The sequence below is a fragment of the Juglans microcarpa x Juglans regia genome, chromosome 2S, assembly GCF_004785595.1.
Source record: "Juglans microcarpa x Juglans regia isolate MS1-56 chromosome 2S, Jm3101_v1.0, whole genome shotgun sequence".
NCBI classification, from domain to species: Eukaryota; Viridiplantae; Streptophyta; class Magnoliopsida; order Fagales; family Juglandaceae; genus Juglans; species Juglans microcarpa x Juglans regia.
The window spans coordinates 3857580-3873141 of NC_054597.1; the positions used below are offsets into that span (position 1 = coordinate 3857580).

At 35.4% G+C, this 15562-nt stretch overlaps 2 protein-coding genes across 2 annotated transcripts; one reads left to right on the top strand and one right to left on the bottom strand.

Annotated features, from left to right (window-relative positions):
* Positions 1-1189: 1189 nt before the first annotated feature.
* Positions 1190-2843, bottom strand: LOC121252231 (U-box domain-containing protein 21-like). Its single transcript, XM_041151769.1, has one exon. It carries the CDS (start codon positions 2713-2715, stop codon positions 1381-1383), a length of 1335 nt encoding a protein of 444 aa, XP_041007703.1. The 5' UTR covers positions 2716-2843; the 3' UTR covers positions 1190-1380.
* An 8691-nt stretch (positions 2844-11534) lies between these two features.
* Positions 11535-15202, top strand: LOC121252293 (zinc finger protein 4-like). The gene is made up of 2 exons (XM_041151879.1): positions 11535-11854; positions 14109-15202. The coding sequence occupies exon 2, from the start codon at positions 14203-14205 to the stop codon at positions 14971-14973; it is 771 nt and encodes a 256-aa protein (XP_041007813.1). The 5' UTR covers positions 11535-11854; positions 14109-14202; the 3' UTR covers positions 14974-15202.
* The last annotated feature ends 360 nt before the right edge of the window (positions 15203-15562 follow it).

Sequence of the window (15562 nt, forward strand, 5' to 3'; positions counted from 1 at the left end):
ATCAGTAGTATTGAACGTATCTTCCGTATCGACTTATGAATAGAACTTTTCTTAGAAGTTTCTTAAAATTTTTCTAATTAATATTTTCTCAACATTATGAGTTTGTCCTCTCAAACTTGTCACTAGTACAAACTGTACATTTATTATTATTATTATTATTATTATCATTATTTTCTTTCAAACATTTATTAAACATTTTTAAAAAAATTAAAAAAAATGCACCACTTCATTGATAGTCACTTACTTAACAATTAAAAAATAAAATATCCAAGCAGTAATTTTAATTGAGGGGACAAACTAATGTGGCAAAGTATAATTTTTCTAATTTATCATGTCATACATCGTGTTATTTTTATACTGTTACACTAATGGTTAAGGCATCTTGATCATAGACTAATTTTGAATCTCAAAGTTGCTACTTCTCTGAATTAAATTAAATTTTCTAACAACACAACAACGCTTTTGGAGGCTTGCGTTCGGCGTCTTTTTCGTTTTTTAAAAATTCCAAAGGCTGTCAATAATATTAATTTCCAAAATCAATGTTCCTTTCTTTTTTTTTTTTTTTGAACGTATGGTTGTCTAAGGAATCTTGTCAACTATATTAAGCAATTAGGAAGCAACTGCCAATTATATTTCCATTAATATATTTATGTGGCAAGCAAATGGTTTTGTAGCCAGGAAGATTGTATGTGGTCCTGCTGGTATCCAGCAAGCCACACCGCGCGCGGGATGTTTTGACTCTGATGATGGTCCATGATTGCTTTGTCTTTATTTCCTTTACTTTTTATTGTTTTGAAGTTCTCTACTTATTATTGTAAAATATAATTGATCAAAAAAAAAAAAAATTTTTTGAACACGAGTAATTTTTTTATATTAGCTTATGCATTTAGTGTGACAATAAACATATTTACAAATATAATCTTCTTGTATTAATTGCATGTATATATATATATATATATCAAATAGATAAGTGATGTATAAACTCTTCACTTTAATTTTTTAATATTTATATATAGATGTTGATGATCTCTACTTAAGAAATTTAGTGGGCGTCGATATTTACATGGTGTCGACATTTGAATTAAAGTAGGGCAAGCTATTTTGGTCCCCTTCTAATTAAATCAAAGTGTCCTGCTCCAAGAATTGCTTCCATGGAAGAAGCGTCACAAGCCGCGTAGAAATACAAACATTGAGTTCAAAAACTGTACTTTAATGGACGTAAATTCACCACAATGAATGATATTGACAAAATTTTCCTATTTCTTTATACATTTTCTTCTTAAAATTGAATCCTGTAATTCTATGTAGATTTGTATGCAATTTTCTTCTCTGATGAGCTGAACATGAAGTAAAAAGAGAAGTGCTAGCTCATGTAATGACTCAAAATGGTCTCTTGAGGTACTTGAAATCCATGGATGAATCAACACAGTCCAACCCAATCCTGCGAATATTCAGCAATTTCAACAATTCGGTCGCCTTATCCTTTAAGCTCTCACCACAACCAACCTGCAAGAGAACCAAGAACTTCTGAAAAGCACCCGCTTGAAGTGCCTCAAGTAAAACACCATTCTCGTCCTTCTTATCATTCCTGCAGAGCTTCCAAAGAATGCAGACTGCAAACTCAGTCACCAACTCCGATACCCGTAACATCTTCTTGACCAGAATAGGCACGGTTAGAGCATTCTTGTAAGCCTCTTCTCTTCCTTCTTTGGAGTCGCAAATGCCAGTCAAAACACCCAAAGCTCTCTCGCATATTCCTTTTTCCGCATCAACAAGGATTTCTAGTAGTAGGGGGACAAGACCCAGTTCCACAAATCTTGATGTGGATCTCACACTGGTTGCAGATGGAGAAATCATGAAGAAAATAGCTGTTAAAGAAGCCTTAGTAGCCTTAGGACAAATAGGCTCCCTTATCATTTTAACCAAAGCTTCAGCAACTCCTTCGATCTCTGCCAAGGAATCAGCATGTCTTTGATTCACAGATAGAAGCTCTTTGAGTACTACAACCACGTTTTGCCTCGCGGAAAGATTCCCACTCTTCAAAAGCCATACCATGCCACCTAAAGATGTCGCCGACCCTAGTTTCAATCGGCCTTCCTCGCCCAGGGGGAACATCCATGTCAATACTGATAATATCTCCTTCAAGAGGTCGGCATGTTTCTCGATCGAGATATTACTACTCGTGAAAGAATAGAATGCATCCGACAACACACAGCCAGTGCCGTTGTTCACAATGCACCGCTTGTTACGGTCGCTCTCCTTTCCCCATGCCTTGATCTTCCCCACCAATTCCCGGCAACTCTTGTGATCCCCACGTTTAGTTGAGACCGCAATTCTTGAACAAATCTGGGAAACCTCGTACTGGGTCACGGGAATTCGAGGCGTCGGGATCCTTTCGATCCCATTAGAACGATTCTGGACACACCAATCTTGAATCATCTTGCGTATCGCATGATTTGGGATCTGGTCAAAGCTCATCAACACCTGGTTACTGACCGGACAGGTTTGGTTGCCGGCTTCGATCCACTTCTCGATGTTCTCTCGATCATACGTGATACCCGTAGACAACGTGACGGGATCTTTCATCAAATCAAGAGAGATCGGACAGCGAAAGTAGGTCGGAATCGTGATCTCCGTTTGTAAATTGCCATCCAAAAGCTCGCTGCTCTTGTTGCCACCACGGCTGGCTCTCAGTCTTCTCCAAGATAAAATCATAGTGCTAATTAACAGTTTTGAATTCGCCTTCTCCAACAAATGATATTATGTCTTTTGCTTATGCTGAGTGCCAGAGAATCTCGAGACTATTTATATCTAAGATATGCGTGTATGAAGCTAGATAGGATCCTTATATCTCATATATAAATATATATATATATATATATATATATATATATATTCTTCCTACGCGGGTCAAAGCTAGGTAAGGTAAGGTAGAAAAAAAAGAGAGAAGTAGAAAGACACGTTCAAAATGAAAGAAATTAAGGAGATAGGAACGTTGTTGTAGTATTTGAATGTTGACCGTTGAACGAATGTTCAAGGCTGTCCTTGGTTGCGCACAGCACATAGAGTTACTGGCAATATAGAATGAAGTCGGCTGAGGTTTGACCCGGCGAGTAATGATACACTTATTTATTTTCACATAATTTTATTATAACGTCCTTCATTTAAAATATAATTATAAAAAATATCAGGTGTAAATCATTTTTCTTGACCAGCTGTCTTGGTCTCGGTGGACTGACCCGGTTCGTTGTCCTTCAAGTCTCCGTTCATTTATTTTTAGGGTCTTTAAACGAGTGCAGTTATTATGATCAAACGTGCACGGCGAAGTCTACTGAGGAGTAATTGCTAGGGGCTCTCACTCTCAGAGTATATATATGTATTTTTATTTATTATGTGATGATATATCAATTAAAAAATTAGTGTTTATATAAATAATTTTAATTATATATAATTATATAGCAATTTTTTTCTACTTATAAGTACGAAGAATAAAATTTATATACTCGATATTGTAAAATTTAATTTCAAAAGAAAATTCCAAAATAAATTCTCTTATCAACCAAACAAATGTTATTAAGTTCTGTTTACGTTAACGTGTACATACCAATTTCGAATATTATTTTTTAAATAATTATCTACCGTTTTCTCAATGACTATCTGCACCGGCCAAGATAAGGACTTCCACGTGCAGTCATAGTTTTAGGCCCGTTTGGATTATAATATGATCTCATCTCATTCAATAATATCTTATTTTATTTCTTTTCATTTCAACATACAAGCAACACCATAAATACAAGCAAAAAAAAAAAAAAAAAAACAACACCATAAATATACTTTTCAATTTTAAATTTTTAATTATTTTATATACTCATTATAATTTTTTCAAATATTCAAACAAAATATAAAAAATAACTCAATTTTTTCAAATCTTAAAATAAAAATAATATAAAAAATTATATTATAACAATATTTTAATTTTATAATATTTTTATTCAATTTTTTCTCTACCCTTTTCCATAACCCATAAAATATTTTAATTCAAATTATTTTATTATTATTCATAAATTATTTCATTACTATAATTAATAGCATACCATTAGAGACTACAAAAGAAAAAAAAGGTTGCAATTAAAACCTATTTAAGTTATAACCAATGTAATGTAAAATTCACAAATTTTCCTTCGGTGTCACCGAAGTAGATGAACACGCTTCCAACAACACACCATAAATAATTTTTTTTTTTTTTTTAAAAAAAAAAAAGTATTTTCTAGAAGGCTACCAGCCTGCAACCGCACCTTTTTCCATCCCTTCCGCCCGCTTTCTTTCTCTCTCACTTTGAAGGAGTTTTCTCAACCATATGTATTAATAGACGTGTAATTTGAAGGTTATGGGCTGTACTGCATTACGAAGTTGTACGCGTCGTGTGTGTACGCAATAAAAATATCTTTACAAATCAATGTTAAGAGCACTAGTTCCGCATCGATAATGGATAGTCCCAGACCAACGAGAATTTGATAAAAAACTTGGGTCAAGGTCCTTCAAGTGAGAGAAGTAAAGTTATTTTAGCTACAAAAGAAATAGATCATTTGACGTGGCTTTTTGTAATACGTTAAATTATAAAATTAATATATTATATAAAGTAGATATAATACATCACGTGAAAATATATCAATTTGAAAATTTATTTTTATGTAATTTTTTTATATCTATAAGAGCTCTTTTCTCATTTTAAAAAAAGTAAAGTTTACACTTATAAAATTACCTTTTCACGTGGGTTTCATTTAAAAAAAAAAAAATGTAAGATTGGTATATTTTAAGACTATAAATATAAATTTAAAAAAAAAATTGTCGGGTGTGTGTTAGCAGGACCCAAGAGGTTTGGGTCCAACGGCCAGGGTTTGAGTTGAATCACAAGTGGCTAGCTGTTACCTGCTTGGAGAAAAAGGGAGGCCCAACATCGAGAAAGTTTGTGTATTAGCAACGGGCATGTTCAAGGTATCATATGAAAGATTATTATGGGTGGTTTTGGGCCCTCTTTGGACCCAAAACATCTAAATTCTTCTAACGACTTTTTCTACATATTTCAAAGTATTGTAAATAGAATTAATTCTTGTCATGCTACCACAAACTGAATTACTCCGCATGCAGATTAACTTAACTTCATTAAGCCTAAGGCACAGCAGACACCCTTGACCCTTTTCTTTCTGAGTAATGTTACATATAGTTCTCAAATGGAGACTGCATTACAAGTCTAGTTAATTTTATCTTTAAATTTTTTCAAAATTACAGTAAAAATTATTATTATTGCAATCCCCGAACGGGGACTGCGTTACAAGCTTAATGAAACGTAATGAAACACTGCGTTATATTACAGGAAACAAATCAGGTCCTGTAATGAACCTGATGAAATCGAAAGAATGAGGACGTCGCCCAGTGAAGTCGATACTAGTCCCCCCTTGCGCTAAGATGAAATCATCCCCCATACCCAGATGAAATCGGCGTCGCCCAACGAAGTCGAAAATAGTGAAGTCAAAATTACCCCCCCTTGCGCCAACTGTTTGACTACAAATACCACCATCACCACAATCAGCAGTTCAGATATTTCACAAAATAGTGATGGCCTAAATAGGAGACTATAATTTTTTATGTATCTTCAAATCTTAAAACAATACCCTCGAGGCTAGTTGGGATGATAGGTTTGTGTTAATTACTGCTTGTATTAGTCATGTTCAAGAGAGTCAATTATTTGAGATTATCCTCTTGCCGTTATGCACTCTACTTATTTGTAAAAATTTGTGAATAGGTTCCACTTGTTTGTATCTTGAAGAATAGTTTTCATCCCAACTTAGCTTTATTCAAACAAAAATCCGCTGGGCAACAACTTCGCATGTGTTCAATACTGGTTGCCCGAGCCCTTCGCAGACAAAGTCTAGGAATATATGTCTTTCATTTTCTCTATGAGTTCACAGACAATGAACTCAATGTCTTATCGTTTGTAGTAGTATTGGGAATTGTTGCAAGCAATTCACGGTGAAGAATTGGCAAGCTAAAATCAATCTTAATGGCTTGAATAAAGCAACTAGTTTGGGAAAAGATAAAATCTTGATATTTAGAAATTACTGTCAATAATTTTTTGTACTGGTGTAGTAAGGAGGAGGGAAATATCAAATAGAAGTATGTCTCTTCCCCAGCAAATTAACCTAAATTGACTCTGGTGGAGGTGGTTGTTCCGTCGATGGTGGAGGAGATTGGGTTGTGGAGGTGGACGATGAAACAAAAATCTGGGGCGTGCGGCATATAACACAAATCTGGAACTTAAAATGAAAACACTTTAGGTTGTAGAAGAAATGGGTAATGTTGTCAATTCAAGCTTAAAAATGGGGATAATTTGGTCATTTCTTACACTGGGTCTGCAATACAGTCCTCTGTACATAGCACGACTCTTACAATAATATTTTTATTAAAATAATATTTTTTTTCTATTTAATGAAGAGCTTGCACATATAATCTCCAAATAAAGATTGCAAATAAAATTTCTCTTTCCTTATGTAATATGGTTTTATTCTGAGGCAGCGATATTGATTCATCATAAATTAATAAAAAAAAATTGCAATCATATTAAGGTTTTATTACAACAAGTGTAATTAATTGTATAGGGATTAGGATGCTATAGGCAATAATTATTAATGAACAGTACTGTAAAGCATGGATATGCTAATGAAGTTGTGCATATACGACTCCTTAGTGGGCCTTACCGTTACGTACTAATCTGCGCACTTATGCCCAATAACGTTTATAGTTAAACATAATAAAGCAATTAAGCCTGAGAATTGAATAAATAAAAGAGCCAACATTATAGTGGAACATCAATGCGCACAATATATTAAATATTTAACATTTAGATACTCTAATTTATTAATCATTCCAGCGTTATTAAACCAATTAAATTTATGTAATGTAAAAAGATAAATAATATTTGTAATATAGAGTAGGTAAGTGTTGTATACTTTTTTAAAAAATAAATAAATATAAAATTTACTTAAGAAATTTATTTTTTTAATAATAAATCTCTTTTTTTTTTTTTAAATGAATACACAACAATTATAATCTATAAGTGACAAGTGCATCTAATATTCCTCTTTGAAGTAACGTACCGAGAGAGAGACCTCCAGCTTAAAATATGGAAGAGGCCAAGCGTCAAGCGTGTGGTGCGGGACCACGTTAAAGTCGGTCATGGAGGAAGTTGGGATTACGGCCCACCGGCGCCTGGGGGAACACACCGAGCGGCGCAAACGTACGTGGCACTGTCGGCCTCTGCACAGACTGGAACAAAGTGTGTCACTGCATGCCTCACCTGAAACTTTTTTTTTTTTTTTTTGTCAGCTGGTGATCAGAACGTAGGAATTGGGTCAGTTTTGCATCGAAAACGCGAGATGCCAAAGTCATAAAGTTATTTTTGATTGAAAGTAGATCTATCCCACGTCCGTCAGGCCACTTTCAATTTTATAAAATTTGTGTATATTTAATATGAAAAATAGAACCTATAAAAGTGACGGCAAAAGTAACGATTGATTTTTTAATTTTTAGTTTTTTTATTTAATGATTAAGAAAATAAGTATTAATAAATTGGTATTTTTTTATTTTTTAAAAATATATAAAAAATTATTAAAGAAAAAAATAAAAAAATACATATGTACGGTTGAAATCTTCAGCACTACCCATTTAATATTTCTTTTAATAGATAATATAGTGTAAAAAGACGTGATCAGAGGATAATTCATATTCATTTATATTTATATTTCGTTTATAATCTATGTGAATATTTTGAATAATTTTAAATATTCAATAATTATTATAAAACTCGCTTAAAATACAAGTACTGTTTCTACTTAGATTTTTAAGTATATATTTATCTAAATTATGAGAGTACAAGAGAGATGCAGACCTCACCTTTTATAATTCACATTCTTTAATTGCAAAACTTGATCCGACAAAGAGACCAAAGCTCCAGTGAATTTTATGATAAGTCGAGTTTAGATTGGTCGGATATTGCACGTCCCAAAAAGAGGACAAGCTAGGTAGCTAGCTACTTCTGATATGACTATAGGCTAGGTAGGTAGCTCTTTTATGTGCAAAATCAAACTGGGATTACATCGTTTGATACGCTTAATTCACTTTTTATTCATTCCCAATACTTTTCTTTTCTTTATTCTAAGTTTAAAAGAAAAACTATTTACTCTTTAAGCATGTGCATGAGTACTAGGCTTCTACTAATTAACCTAGTCCGTCCGTAGCTACTAGGTATGTTTTTTTTTTTTTTGAAAAATAATTCCTTTGTATTCCGTCCTTAATTCACGTATTACAACTTTTGTCACTAACCAAACAACTTAAAAAGAAGTCCGGAACATCTTCTATCCATACTATTTTTTTGCTTAAAGCTTTCCTAATTGAAGTATGTGTCACTGTATTTTTTTCTCTCTGTAAGCAAATTGCAGTTTCCAATTGATTTGTTTTTAAAGAAAAATCTAACGTCTTCTAGTAAAGAACCAAAAAAAGACAGCTCCTCTTCATCACTTTGAATTGCCGCTATAACAGCTCTTGCATCACCTTCGAAAATGGCCTTTTAAATGTTGAGTTCACTACAGAGCTCCAAAGCCATCCTCAAAGCATAACACTCTGCCACTATTAGACTATCCACATTAGCCTTTTGATCACATACAACAACCAAAGCCTCACCTTCCTCATCTTTAATCATGATACCAATCCTCATTCTTGTCCCCTCCATGTCTAAAGCAACATCCAAGTTCACATTCACTAATCCACATCCTGGTTTTTCCCACCCCACGCCTCCAAGGGGCGGGGTGTGGGTTGGTGCCCCCGCCCTGCACCATGTGGGTAGCACCCCTACTTGTACCTGTATTTCCTGTTTTTGATTTGTCTGAGAAACCTGGTAGTCTAGAAGAGCTTCTCTTGTTGTTTCCAGTAGAACTTTAGGACAAATTAACCTCTTCTAAAAAACATACTCATTTCTTCGCAACCACACTCTTCTAAACAACATTGCCATCTCTTCCAGCTTGCTCTTACTCAACCTTCCCATCAACTTCTCCCATAACAACAGAAATTCATCTTTTGTCCTACCCCATTTCTAAACACAACTTCCATCTTCTGCCCATATATCATTTATTGTTGGGTATTCCCACAATACATGAATAAGTGTTTCTACCTCTGCTTTGCAAATTAGGCAACTTTTATCCTCCACAATCTTTCTTTTAAACAAATTCATTTTTGTAGGCAACAAATAATTCCTAGCTTTCCAAAGGAACAATTTTGTCACATTTGGCACTTCAAGGTCCCAAATATTTCTCCACCTATCATCCATCTTAACCCCCATTCAACAATCTCCTCTGCTACTCCTTATTCTTTCCATTTGCAAGAAATAGGCACTGCTAACAGAAAATACTCTCTTCTTTGATGGACTCAATATCAATTTGTCTTGAGCATTGCCTCTGCTTAGGGGAATGCTTAGTATCTACTCAGCCTCCTCCTTTGAAAAAATTGTTCAAATCCTTTCGTCATCCCACTCCCCCTTATGCAATTGACAATTAACTCTTTAACCTTAGCATCTTCTTTCAAAACAAAAACTGGTGATTGTATGGAAAATGATGAAGGAGTTGGTAGCCTTTTTGATCTCCAAATTTTTATCTTACTGCCATCTCCCACTCTCCATCTTATACTTTCTTTTAATAAGTCTCTAGCTGACTACATACTTCTCCAAACTAAAAAGGGGTGTGAACTCAACTTAGCTTCCATAAAATTAGATTGCCTAAAGTACTTCTCTTTGAAAACCACAGCTGCCAAAATACCAAGACTCTTAAGCAATCTCCACCCTTACTTTGCTAGGAGAGCAATATTGAAATTCTACAAGTCCCTAAAGCCCAAGCCGCCCTTCCCTTTCTGCATTCTCATTTTCTCCCATTTTCTCTAATGAATACTCTTGCCTTCCTGCTTTTAGGTATGTTTAATTTCTCTATCCTACTGCTACTACTACATGCATGGACATTTTTTTTTCTTTAAGATCAATGACTAAATATGAGATATAAATGAAAAATTAATTATTTAATAATAAATTTTATTTTTTTAAGAAATACGTGGAGTTTAACTGAATTAGTTGGACAAAACAACAAAAATTGGAGCATATGATATTGTTGGTAGGCGGCAGAGAAGTCGTATTTTAATCCCTTTAATTTTGTTTTTCTTAATTTCTCTCTCCCCCTTATATAGTTTGTGATACCCTATATGATATGGATAAGGGTGTGTGGTGTATGAGATCTCACATTACTTGAAAAAGAGAAATTATTGTTTTTTATAAGGTTTCAATGAGGCTCCAATTGTATCATTGACTAGTCCTTTTGGAGTATAGGCCCCAATGGAAGGCCCAAACCGCATGATCTATACTCCAAAATGACTAGTTAATAATACAATTGGAACTCCATTAGAACCTTATAAAGAGTAAGAACTTCTCATTCTCAAGCAATGTGGGATCCCATACACTACCCTTATCCATATCATATGAGGTATCACATAGCTTATTAATTCAATCATATATTGTCAATTGCACGACTAATATTGTTGCAAGATGGTCATGTATCCGATCGAGTTGATCATGTATATGGTCATGGGTCCAAACATGTTATAGGCGGGTTAAAAAAATGGTGCACAACCGAGCGGCGAAGAATTCTTCTCTGAAGTGATCGGGAGGAACCTGTTTGGATTGAGAGATAAGATAAGATGAGTTGATATAATTTGTGAATAGTAATAAAATTTATGAGTTGAAATATGTGAATAACTTCCAAACCGGACTTGGAGAATAACTTCCAAATTATCATGTGCTGCAGAATTGTTTCCTTAAAATAAAAGAATATTACAGTACTTTTGAACTGTAAGACTGGATTAATAAAGCTAGAGTAGTCTTGTTAGCTTCTTTTAGAAACACGTTGTAGGATTTACATTAGGCTTTGGTGGGTGGCGGGTGCGTACGTAGTTCGAAATATAAGGATTAAGAAATTATTAGAATATGGGGAGTGGGGTTATATATGCATACTGCATGCCTCGTATTCCATGGAAGAGGGTGAAACGATTAGTTACGCTGCAAGGATGGGTACAGGAAAGGTGATGGTGAATCTGAAGCCGACCCTATGCGCTGTGGAGTTATCTAAAGCACTTTAAAGGGGAGAGAGAGAGAGAGAGAATCTTTGGTGGGACGGATATATAACCAATGCTGTTGGATTGTTGTTGCTTGTGTTTCCATCGCTTTCAATGAACAATGTAGATTGTAGTAGTGTGAGCAAGCAGTTGTTTTTGTGTTTAGGGAAAGAGCCCAAAAAAAAAAAGGAATCAAGAAGGCAGTCGTAGGTACTATTACTACTGGCTCAGACTGGAGAGTGGAGAGAAGTATTATTATGTCAGATATATATATATATATGTATGTATATATCCTGCTGCTGCCTTTTTTCTTAGTTAAATTTTATCCAACACCCAACACCACCTTTCCTTCTGACTTCCCTGACGTCCCACCACTGTCCCCCCCACCACTCTCCTTGCTCCTTTGCTTTCCCATAATTAAACATCAGTACCCACCATCTCTCTCTCTCTCTCTCTCTCTGTGGCTTTTTCCATTTCCTTATTCTTTTTTTTTTCTTTAGCTGTGTCCTCTCATTCAACCTCCATTAATTGTGTAATGGTCATGGGATATAATCAGCCATACAGAAAGCACAACTGAACCAGATGTCTAAACTTTCAAAACAGTACAATAAATCCATGAACTTTGCAATTCCGCTTCTTGATCTCCATGACGGTACGGTGCTTATGTCCTTTTTATAAGTTCCTCTTGTTTATCTTGTGAAAAATACAACTAGCACTAGCAGTAAGTGGATTGGTTTTCTGGCTTTTGGTTTTCTCTGGTATTGGTGTTCTAGTGAGAGCGTAGGCTTCTGCAAAGGACAACTACTGTAATCTGTGCTTACCCATATATATACATATGTGGGTGTGTACATATGTATATTTGTCTAAACCTGTAATCTGTGCTCTCTCTTTCTGTGTCACTGCGAGCTTTCGACAAGCGTTTGTAATTTTATATATGAGCTAATTAGCTTAAATGTTTACCATTCATTAAGTTGGATATGTTCATATACTGTGGAAAAGTGAGATCCATTTCCAGAAAATTTGCAGGATGAAGATGAAATAAGACGTTACTGCATGCAGTTCGCTAAGTTCAGGTCTAGGAGTTTTGTATTTTCAACGAGTGTTTTCTTTGTGTCTCAGGCCTTTCCTTGTGCCTTTTTGTCCTCTGTTTCTTTGCTTAGATAAAAAAAGAAAAAAAATACTGTTTAGGCTGGCTTGTAAAATCTTGCCGCCGTCCATGAATTGAATTCTGAGTCTCCTTTATTCTATTAGATCTTCCATACCGGTTGATCTTTTAACTCAAAGAAGACCCAAATATGTAAACTTAGGTTAATTTGAGATTGGTTAGGCAGAACATCGAATTTCACGTGGCTCTTGTGATTTTGATGTGCCTCTTTGTTTCTTGTCCTTCTCGTTCTTCCCGATACCTTGTACCAACTCCTTTTGGGAATCATAATTTTACACGATTGATCTATGAGATATGCTTTGTGATAATTTCCTCCCTCAACTTGGATTAGGATATACCTGAACTGGTTTGTATATAGTCTCTACTTATGCTCTTGGAATCAATTTTGAATCTAAATTGCCCATATCCCTTCTTCTCTTATCATAGGGTGCATTTCATTTCTGGCTTAGTTTCCAGTGATATCTCTCGTTCAGTAGTTATGTAACTACGATCACCATCTTAGTCATAGAGGTTAATTCACTTGGTTGTCATACCATATTCCTGTGAGAAAGTGTTTGTTGACATTGTTGTTTTGGGACAACAATGTTCTCTGTATCTGCTGCACACACTTGCTGAGACACCCATTCATATTCTTGAAAGGATGTTTATGCAAGTTGTCCATTGCTAACGCAATTTCCTAGTAACTAACATATTTTTTGTTTTATCGGTCATATGATAGTTATGCTGACTAAAAATGTACACTTCAATCTTTTCTTAAATCTAAGGCCTTATCATATCAATACGTATATTTTGTCCATCGATAATTTTGTGGATACATTGATCTCGTTGAATATACTTAAAGGACTATATATGTTATGGGACAGAAAAAATAAAATAACATATAAGATTCCTTCAAACTTGAGGGCACAACCACAACTCTTGGAGATGATAAACCACGGGAACAAAATCCTGTTGGTTTACATAATGTGTGATGTCATATATAAATCAAATCAGATGGAAAATTCAAACAATGGCACATAAACAATCAAAGATGTTCTTGCTTATCTATGGTTTACATAACGTGAACATGTCCTACTTTATCCATTCTTGGTATCCTGGGAGATATAGAGTTAGTTTCAACTTTTATGCCCAATCTCCAACAAAATGTGATGGAATACTTTGTTTGAGCTTTCATTTTTTTTATTATCATTCCTGGTCTTTCAGATTTTAAGAAGGGCAAGGTTGCTTCCTTTAAGAGGCCTTTAATTGAGATTGAAGATCTCCTTGAAGTAAAATGTTAAGTCTGTCTTTTGAAGCTTAACATGAAAGGCTTGCAAAACACAGGTTGCATGCCTTGAGGCCTCTTCTTAGGTTTCAGACAAAAGCACTGTTTGGTTTTTATCTCACAGGCTGCCCTAGACAGCATTGGAGAAGAGGAAGATCCAATAGCATTGATGCATCCTTTTCCTCCTTTTCTTCTTGGTGGAAATTGTAACTAAATGTTTGATACTTCTGCAAATGCTTTTTGAGATATTGTAGGGCCAAACGGTTTGACAGAGTTGAAATTTCCTTCAAAGCATACAATAGAAAATAGAAAACAGTGTGCAGAGAAGACGAGTTCAATTCTAAACAATGCTGCTTCTAATATAAATATATAATTTTGAAGATTCCCATTGCATAAATGTTGGACTGTACTTGTCACTAGACTTTGATTGTACCTTTTTTGCATTAAGGGATTCTGTTCTCTCTCTCTATCTCTCAGGTCCTTTAGATATCTTGAAATGCAGAGTGGCTCAACCTGGTTGTTGTAAATTCAGAATGTAAAATAGCTTCTCAGCCTACCACGCAGCTCAACAATGAAACCTGCTTTTGACCTTGAAGTAATGGCCTCTTCGGAAAATGATTCTGAAGTTAGTAGCCAAGTAGCTTCCAACAAATCCATCTCCTCTGCTGATCTCTGCAGAAACAGCCTCGTTAACTCTTCCCAACTCACAAATATTCTGGTGACTCAATCAGAGTTAGAGCCAGTCACACTTGACTTAACTCTCAGCTTATACACTGATGATTTAGTGGGAAGGGATTCCACAGGACTCTCACTGTCAAGCACAAGCGAGAGCAGCAACGAGCCGGCATCCCATACAACAACTGCAGCTATCCCTCGAGTCTTTTCTTGCAATTACTGTCAACGCAAGTTCTTCAGCTCGCAGGCTCTTGGCGGCCACCAGAATGCACACAAGAGGGAAAGAACACTGGCAAAGCGGGCTATGAGAATGGGCGTTTTCTCTGAGAGATATGCCAGCCTAGCATCTCTGCCTCTGCATGGATCTCCATTCAGGTCACTAGGAATCAAGGCACACGGTTCTGCACATTATGGGTTTGTGCCATCAGTGAGGTCCCCCGAGATCAGAAACACCGCAAAGTTTCAACATGGCTATTTGGGCATGCCCATTTTCTTGGAGGATGATGAAGCAGAGCTGTTGTGGCCTGGAAGTTTCCATCAGGCCGCTGAGGCAGGTAACCCACATCAGAGTTTTGTACTGACTGAAAGCTCAGACACAAATTTCGTAGAGGTGACTCCACAAGTGAACATAGATAACTCCATACCCGATCTCACATTGAAACTTTGAGAGGTGGTTTGGTTGCTTTCAAATCTTGCTTTAGTATCTCCACTTGTGTTATCGTTCTGTACAGTGAGGTGTGCCTGGCCAAATGACCGCCAAGCTTTTTTTGTGATAGATATTTTCTTTCTCCTTTGGTTACCCAAGTCTTCGCTTTGATATTCTACTTGGAATGTTTGTCATTGTATAAGAGCTTCTCATGGATAATTTGTTGCTCCTATATATGCTTGTTATGACACGTATCATCTTTTGTACTCTCATTCTATCATAACATTCCACATCATTAAAAACTCGTGTTTACGTGTACAATTTAATAGTAATGACATCTTATGATAGGTTAATGGTATCACTTCATCTATAATTCGAGACTATCTAATAATTAGCAATAGCTATTATGTAACCTTGGTGCTCGATTTTCTAGTCGGTTCTTACTAGTTTTAGCTAAAATAAGACTATAATTCTATGAATGAGGTGTGAATGGGAAAAACCCATCAAGAATCTCATGCTAGCGATGACATGGCTGGGACACCTCCCCAAAGAATGACTAACTACATATGGCATGAGAACATAGCATGATATATATGGATGCAAAAGAGTA

What these genes read in the sequence shown, in the direction of transcription:
- LOC121252231 (XM_041151769.1), bottom strand. Translation starts at nt 2,715, where the DNA reads ATGATTTTATCTTGGAGAAGACTGAGAGCCAGCCGTGGTGGCAACAAG.
- LOC121252293 (XM_041151879.1), top strand. Translation starts at nt 14,203, where the DNA reads ATGAAACCTGCTTTTGACCTTGAAGTAATGGCCTCTTCGGAAAATGAT.